Source organism: Loxodonta africana, chromosome 4 (assembly GCF_030014295.1).
Source record: "Loxodonta africana isolate mLoxAfr1 chromosome 4, mLoxAfr1.hap2, whole genome shotgun sequence".
Lineage (NCBI taxonomy): Eukaryota > Metazoa > Chordata > Mammalia > Proboscidea > Elephantidae > Loxodonta > Loxodonta africana.
This window is the reverse complement of record NC_087345.1, coordinates 81,317,193-81,325,671: the sequence shown is the minus strand read 5'-3', so window position 1 is coordinate 81,325,671 and position 8,479 is coordinate 81,317,193. Positions and strand designations below refer to the sequence as shown.

Genomic DNA, 8,479 nt, shown 5'->3' with positions numbered 1-8,479 from the left:
ATCAAGTTCTGAGTATTTAATTCAGGTAATAGGAGTCTCCAAGGAGAGACTGGAGAAAAGATAGGAGTTGTTGCCAACCTCAGGGAAATCATGGGATCACATGAGAGTACTCAGACCTGCTGTCCACTGAGGAGGGGACTGCTCTCGCCAATGCGGCAAGGGCGGAAGACCCGGGGCAGACGCAGCCAGTGAACGTCACCATGTGGCAACTGCAAAAGGGGGAGAGCTGAGCCCTGCTTCATAAGTCTTCGCCTGATATTGGGAGAAAAAAGGAGAAACTGGTTAGCAATAGACAAGGGCAGCCAGTCTGTGTTTCTGCAAAGAAGGGGACACACCCGCATCCCAGGTCTACTTGGTCTTGATCTCCACTCCCTCACCTCACCTCCAGGGTCATCCTCTCTATCCTGTAAGCTTCCTTGCTTTGAGGACTCTGGACAGCCCAAGCCTGGGGATCTTCCCTTCTTGCAACTAGGGAACCTTAGTTCACCCAATCTCTCTCCCACTCTTAATATTATTAATTAATAAAACACTCATCAGTGGCATCATTCATTGTACTCTGGCTTCAGAGTCAGGTGCTTTACCCACATTGTCTTTAATCCTTACAATGGCTCTGCACAGCAGGTATTGGTTTTCCTATTTTTCAGAGGAGGAAACAGGCTCAGAAGTTAAGCTACTTGCCCAAGGTCCTCCAGGCAGGACTGCAGCCCAGGCCTGTCCAACTTGTAAACCTGGGCTCTTTCCTGGACATCATGATTCCTCACCAGGAGAGGTAATAATAAGGATTTGAGGAAGAATACGTGGTGGTAATAAGGCATAAGGAGGTCTGAGCTGGATGGTGGGACCCTCACCTATATATCAGAGATGCAAGCACCACAGCCATCAACACCAGCAAGATGCCCACAAACAGGGGAGCCTGCCCAAGTCCTGCCTCTTGACCTGTGAGCAGAATCCCAGGCATGGCTTCAGTCAGCATTTACTCCCTGCCAGCTGGCCTCTGCCCCCTCCCCTTCTTCATCCTAGCTCTTGTCCAAGTACCTACCAGGCATGACAAGCTGGGTGCTGACCATTGCCAGGCTATTGGCATCAGCCAAAGACACATTGAGGCAGTAGATCCCTGAGCCTCCCTTCAGAACCTGATGCAGAACCAGCTGGCAGGCTGGGCTAGGTGGCACAGGCTGGCACAGCCTCTGGGGAGGGGGCTGGCATCCTGGTGATGAGATGTCCATACAGGCTTCCTTGGGCAGCCTGGGAGAGGTGTCACATCAGGGGGTCTGGGAAGGGACACTGGGCACCAAAGAGCATGGCAGCAGTCAACCTAAGAATTCCCAGGGCAACCAATGGGATACTCACCCGCCTTGGCAGGACACAGTCAGTTCAAATGCATCCCCCTCACTGGAAGGCACAGCCTGCAGGATCTCGGCACTCTCGATACCCTCTGCAGAATCGCAAGATTGAAAGGGTGGGACTCTTCCACCAGTCCTCTCCAAAGGCCCATAGACAGGAAAGCCCTAGGACTGCTATCCCAGTCCGATCCCAGTGCCTTCAAATAAGGACCTTGGTGTCTGGGTATTCTTCCTGTCCAGGTAAGTAACTCCTCCCAAGGCATGCTTCCATTGGCAGCCCATGCCTCCTCCCTCAGCCCACAAACTAGGCCAGACTCACGGACAATGTTCAGGGTGAGAGAAAATGAGCCGTATCGATACAAAATGCAGTCCATAGGGACTTGTTGCTTCACCAGGATTAAGGCAGCTGTGCCTTCCAGCAGGGGGCTCACGGAGCCTGGCAGGAGAGAAGGGGAGGATGCAAGGTCAAGAGACAGGTGACTGGCCGCCTGGAGGCAGAATCCTAGCAGGCATTCCACACCTCCCACCCCTTGTAGAGCCAGAGCTACTGGATCTAGGAGTCACTGACGTGGAATCCCAGGAATACCTGGGAAATTTCATTCTATAGATAAGAAGACTGAGAGCCAGAAAGAGAAAATGACTGCCCCAGAGCCACACAGCTAGTGACAGAACTGGTCTTTCTAAAATCCCCAAATGTTTGTCACACCCCACACTGTGCAAGGTCCTGTGCTAATATCGTCACTTATTAACTCATTTCAGTATTACAATCTTCCTTCTCCAGTGTTCCTACCACAGTTCCACGCTGACTCACTTTAGGATGGGAATCCAGGAGTGGGAAATGGAAGGAAGAGGGTGTCAGAATCTGAGAAAGATTTCTGCGTATTTATGCTTGAACAGGAGATGAGATATAAATATTATGTTAATTATCATAATCTATTCCTTGGCCTTCCCAACATCCCTCAGGAATAGGAAAGAAACAAGCTTTCTCCCCATGGCCTAGGGGAAGACCTTGGTTTTCTGAACTCCAGATCCATTCTGTGCCATTTAGAGGGACTCGAGGGTTTCAGAGCCAGTGAGGACCGTGAGGGAAACCTAATGCTAAGCAGAGGATTGGGTGACACCCAGGTCATGTGTAAGACTTTCAGCTCTTTAGGGACAAATGCCCCACCTCAATAAACCTCCTTCCCACTGTCCTCTTACCTGTGATACCTTCTGTAGGCATGAATGGGCTGGCATCTGGACCCTCAGGCTCAGAGCTGGCTACCTCTCCAGCTGTGACCTCCACCAACTCTATAGTTGTTACCTGTGCAGCTGTGGTTTCAGAGGGCTCTGCAGTTGACACCTCTGCAGGTGTGGTGTCTATGACCTCTGCAGTTGACACCTCTGCAGGTGTGGTACCTATGATCCCTGAGGTTGGCACCTGCCCAGGTGTAATACTGATGACCTCTGTGGTTGGCACTTGCACAGCTGTGGTTCCAGAGGGCTCTGTAGTAGGCACCTGACCAGGTGTAGTACCTGTAACTTCTGCAGTAGGCTCTTCCCCAGCTGTGGTGCCAGGGACCTCTGTAGTTGTTATGTGCCCATCTGTGGTGCCTGGAACTGGAGAAGAGCTACAGGAGGTAAGAGGAATGGCAGCCTGCAGCACCACCTGGGCAGTGACTGGGCCGACTTCCAGGTACGTGTGAGTGACCACAAGTGCCCGAGAGATCAGGGTCCCACTATTGTCTCCAAAGTCCCAGGTGTAGGAGAGGTCAGCCCCAGTCAAATAGCCACTGGGGTCATGCAGTTGGAGGGCAAAGGTCAGAGGTTGATTCCTCAGGAACTGCTTATTCCCTCCATCCAAGGCCTGCAGCTGGGATACGCTCACGGAGAAGGGCACCTGATCTGGAATGGGAGCCAGAAAAGGTGAGAACCAGGCCTGCGCAGCAGCTTCTTTCACAGCCACACCATCCAACCCCAACCTGACTGGTTGGCCTTTCACTGCCTCCAAGCCCCACGTTCCTCTGCCAGGTCTTCCCATTTCCAGCCCAGTCAAGCCTCCCTACTTTCTCCTGCCCCATGACTGGCCTTGCCCCTTCCTAAGGCCTTACCAGTGATGGTAAAGGATGAGTGGGAGTGGGCGAGGGGCACGTAGCTCTGGGACCCCCGGCGGTGGTAGACGGTCACTTCCATGGTATGTGTGCCCAGCACTGCCCTGCCTGTGCCAAGGCTCAGCCCAGACACTGGGCCCCCCAGAACTTGCCAGTATTGGCCTGAGGTTTTGGGGAGAAAAAGCAGGGATAGGAAAGGTTATTGGCCAGAGGAGAGTGAGGGGCAGAATTAGAGAAGGGACACTGGAGAAAGGAAGTCAGGAGGTGGGTTGAGGATGGTTACTTTAGAGGCTGTGATGTTGGGGACAAGGAAGAGGTCCTAAGGAGGGGTTCCATGGGGTGGTACTACAAATGGGGAAGGGCTCCCAGAAAGAACTATGATAGAGTTAGGGGGATAGATGCTAGGGAGGAGAAAGCAGCCAGGGAAGAAATAAAGCTTAGAGGAAACCAGAGGTTAAGGGGTGAGGTCAAAAATAAAGGCTATCAAGTAGGAAAAGGTGAATCCAAGATGGGAGACAGTCCAGAGAAGCGAGTCCCTCACCCCAGGTCTTCCAGACATAAACAAAGCTTCTCCTCTGAGACCATGGGCCAGATGGGCAGGGTCCACCATCAGGGAAGATGCAGGCATCATCAGGGTCCTGGGGATACACTGGTTGTCCTTCCCACACCTGGCTCCCTGAGAGGTAGAGACAGAGTAACCCTCAGACAATGGCATTCTTTTTTCTTTTTGGTTTATCTGTGTTTTCTAGTTCTACTATGGTACACATGTATTACACATATAATTCTCTGAGTTCACTGGGGATTCCAGGGAATGTGAACCCTAGAAATGAGGGCCTGAAATAGAGAGGTACTCACCATTGATGGTGGCATTGTTGGCCCAGATGACCTGGCCATCCAGCAGCACTCTTTGGCTTTCAGGGAAGTGCAGAGCAATAGAGAAGGAGGCATTTGCCCCAATCAGAGTGGGCCCATCATTACTGACCTTCAGGGACACCTGGCCACCTGAGTAGGGAGGCTCCATTAGCTGGGACTCTCAGCTGCCCCTCCCTGTACACCTTTCCCCTTCCTACCTTCCCAAGCTATATTCAATCCAGTTCTTGCTTCTCTTCCCATCCCACTCCCGCAATGCCCTCCCCACACAACTGCCAAATTCCTACCTCTCCAGCAGTCAGACCTCTGGACTTCTGTCCACTCTGGATATAGTTGTCTGTTCCAGGCTTTGTTTCTGACCTGCCTTGAGATACCAGGCCAGTCCTGGTCTCTGGGTCCTAAAAGGAGTGTACCATTAAGGATACCAGGTCCTCACTCAGCCCCCTCGCAGAGGATAACATTCTATCCCATGTCACTCCACTCATTCTCAAAAAGTGCATTTTAATTTACCGGGTACCTGCCATGTACCAGGCACTGTGCTAGGCAAAGAGAACTTAACAAATGAATAAGACTTGAGGCTGCAGCTTAATGAGGGAGGCACTGAAGGGATTTAAGGTGAAGTACAGGAAATAGACATATACGTAAATAGCTATATAATTCAAGGCACTGTTTAATATGTACCATAACAAACACCCATAAAATAGAATGAAATGACAGATAAACAGATTAATCTCCCTCTGGCAGATTTGGAAAGGTTTCAATGAGGAGTTGGCATTTGGGCTGTGGGATAGAGCATTCCAGCAGAAGGACCAGCAATGCGTAAACGCATGAAGGCATGGAAGCACATGGCATGTTAGGGGAACAGCAATGTGGCTGATGCACCACTGTGAGAGATGAGGTTAGAAGCCTGGTTGGGGGCTTAAGTGCCAGGCTAAGAACTTTGGTCTTTAACGTGTGGGCAAGATCACCTCAGAAGGCATTTCTTGTCTGTTTGTTTTTAATTGAGATATAATTCATCCATATGCTGTCATGGATTGAATTGTGTCCCCAAAAAATATGTGCCAACTTGGTTAGGCCATGGTTCCCAGTATTGTGTGGTTGTCCTCCATTTTGTGATTGTAATTTTATGTTGAGAGGATTAGGTGGGATTGTAACAGTACCCTTACTCAGGTCACCTCCCTGATCCAAGGTAAAGGGAGTTTCCCTCAGGTGTGGACTGCCCCACCTTTTATCTCTCAAGAGATAAAAGGGAAGGGAAGCAAGCAGAGAGTTGGGGACCTCATACCACCAAGAAAGCAGCACCAGGAGCAGAGCGCGTCCTGTCCTTTGGACACTGGGTCCCTGAGCCTGAGGAGCTCCTCCACCAGGTGAAGTTTGAGGACAAGGACCTTCCTCCAGAGCCCACAGAGAAAGCCTTCCTGTGGAGCCGATGCCCTGAATTTGGACTTGTAACCTACTAGACTGTGAGAAAATAAATTTCTCTTTGTTAAAGCCATCCACTTGTGGTCTTTCTGCTATGGCAGCACTAGATGACTAAGACATATGACATAAAAAATTCACCCTTCAGAAGGTTTTTGAACATGATCAGATTTGTGTTTTAAAGATCACTCTAGCAAGCAGTGAGCAGGATAAATCAGAATCAGGGGGAGGTTAGGGGTGGGGACAGAGCAGACAGAAAATTATTTTAACTGATCAAGAGAGAGGTCGGAGAAAAAAGGATCTAATGACCTCCACATGCCCTCACCCAGATCCAACAACCATCAACAGTTTGCTACATCTGATTTTTGCTTGTGTGCTTTTTTTGGGTAAAGTATTTAAAAGTAAATCCCAGGCATCTTGTTATTTTAAACCTACAGACTCAGTATGTACCTGTAAAAAATAACGAATGTTTTCTTGCATAAGCGTGATAACTAAATGAAATGATCAAGTGCAGTCCATATAAAATTGTCATGAATATTTTTAAAATGCCATTTTCTCATTTTTTAAATCAGAATCTGAAAAGTAAGCACAATCTTTTAAGAGCCTCAGGTGGGTGAGTATGAACAGAATGTTCCAAGAAAAGGATACATTGGAGAACATAATAAAAGAAAAGGACTTGGAGACTGTAGCACACATGAGGGAGGTCAGATGAAAGAGAACCTCCCAGAAGTGTATGAGCCTAGGGATCTAGAGAGAGAAATGGGGGCTGAAACATAATGTATACATTTCAGCATGGCAGAAACTATTCCCACCCCTTTTCTGCTGTGTACTGGAAACCTAGTTGATTCTTCTGGGAGAGGATCCAAAATTATCACATTGAACATCCCACCGCTACAGCAAGAGTCATGAGATGCCCCATTCTTTCTCCATTCCTAACCCTCTCTCCTTAGGGCAGCATGGGACATTCCAGACCCTCTCACCACATCTAACCCCACCCCTTGCTCCTGTCACGAGGCTTCAATCCTGGGAGAGCCCTTTCATGTGATGCTCAGCTGAGACCCCTCTGCCTGTCTCTCCCTGCCCCAGAACAAAAGGCCTGGACCGTGTTCACCCACTCCCATCCCAAGGGGGGAAGGTGATGCCACCTTAGCCTTCTTATCCAATACCACATTCTCTTACTCCCCACTTTAAATCTCCCGCCTCAAGTGCCTGAGACATTACCTAGAAGGTTCTCCCACCCATTTCACCCCCTTGGAGCTCTAGCTCATTGTCTGGGGGCCTCAGATCTAGGGCCACAAAGACCCACTATCTTTTGCCCAGCAAGCAGACGGGGTTGTTTTCAAGCTCAATCTCAAACCTCCATGTGGGGAAGGAGCTCAGGTGCCCATGTTCTCTCACTTAATCAGGTGGGTGGGAGAAACCTGAAGCAGTGCCCGGAGGAGCTGGTCTCTCCCATTAAAAAAAAAAAAAAAAAAGTTTTATTCAAGTCGATGCCATGTGTTACAGAGTAAGGAGCCCTGGTGGCACAGTGGTTAAAGCACTTGGCTACTAACCGAAAGGTCAGTAGTTCCAAGACACTAGCCACTCTATGGGAGAAAGATGTGGCAGTCTGCTTCCCTAAAGATTTATAGCCTTGGAAACCCTATGAGGCGGTTGTATTCTGTCCTTGCAGGTTCACTATGAGTTGGGTTTAATAAATTAATTTATTTATTTTGGGAGAGGAGTTACAGAGTAGAAGTGCTCAATAAGATTTTCTTGGCTGCAATCTTTACAGAAACAATTTGCCAGATCTTTCTTCCGTGGCATCGCTGGGTGGGTTCAAAACCACCAACTACCAATTACACATGGCAAAAAACCAGAGTAGGTGTCCATCCCTAAATTCACACCCGCCCATGTTGATGCTGCCCCACGCTCACCTTCTGTGGCCCCCACAGCCAGCAGAGCACCCATCACAGCCACATGGAGAAGGCATCTCTTGGGCACCAGATACATCCTGTCCTTCTCTCCAGCATTCCAAAGTGCCAGGGGGCTGAGGCAATCCCTTTATAAGAAAGGGGTGCTTATTTGCATAGCCCTTCCTCCTCTCAGCCGGGGAGGGACGAGGGAACTAGGGAGAGGCTGCATTGACTCGGGTTTCTGGCCCCTGGACACTCCCTTCCCATCTCCATATCCAATGAGTCTCTCATCTTGACACACTCCATCCCCCCCACCCCAGTTGACTGAAAGGCAGCTACATAAAAAATACCGAGCACACACAATTCATCATGGAAGAGTGAATTAATCAGTTGTTTGAGTCAAACCAGGAACCTCCTAAAAAGACAGAAACAGAGACTTCGCATCCAAACACAGAGAGAGAGACAGTATCGGGGTAGGCTGAGGGCAGGAATTCCTTAGAATGACGGTGAGATTCCCAGCTTTCTGATTTTCCAAGGTAGCTCCTTGGGCCAAGTGGAATTTAATCTTAGGTCGAAATACATTATCCCCAGGGGTGATTAAGGAATCCCCACAGACTTGGGAAACAGGCAGAAAACTCGAGGCCAAATCAGGTACTTGGAAAAACGCCATCGGCAGCCCAAACAAGCCAGAAACTTAACGCCCTCGGAGTCGAACTTGCGAGGGGTGGGGTCACTTGCGGCCACGGGCTCCGGGCGCTCGGCTAGTCACCCCCGCTCTGACGTCCGCCAATAGGAAGGGCCGGGGGCGGAGCCAGTGAAACGCGGGAAGGAGGGGCGGGGCCTCTGGTGGCGGTCGGGAACT

General features: G+C 49.8%; 1 protein-coding gene across 2 annotated transcripts; it reads right to left on the bottom strand.

The window, feature by feature from the left end:
- Position 1: 1 nt before the first annotated feature.
- PMEL (premelanosome protein) lies at positions 2-8,478 on the bottom strand. 2 transcript variants are annotated; one of them, XM_023557391.2, is made up of 11 exons: positions 7,639-8,478; positions 4,591-4,701; positions 4,289-4,435; positions 3,975-4,109; positions 3,434-3,595; positions 2,544-3,227; positions 1,663-1,779; positions 1,351-1,435; positions 1,040-1,245; positions 849-960; positions 2-252 (listed from the first exon to the last, which is right to left on the bottom strand). In XM_023557391.2, the coding sequence occupies exons 1-11, from the start codon at positions 7,712-7,714 to the stop codon at positions 111-113; spliced, it is 1,977 nt and encodes a 658-aa protein (XP_023413159.1). In that variant the 5' UTR covers positions 7,715-8,478; the 3' UTR covers positions 2-110. The 2 variants fall into 2 exon arrangements, with proteins under 2 accessions (XP_023413159.1, XP_003405161.1); XM_003405113.4 differs by having other exon boundaries at positions 849-936.
- Position 8,479: the final 1 nt, after the last annotated feature.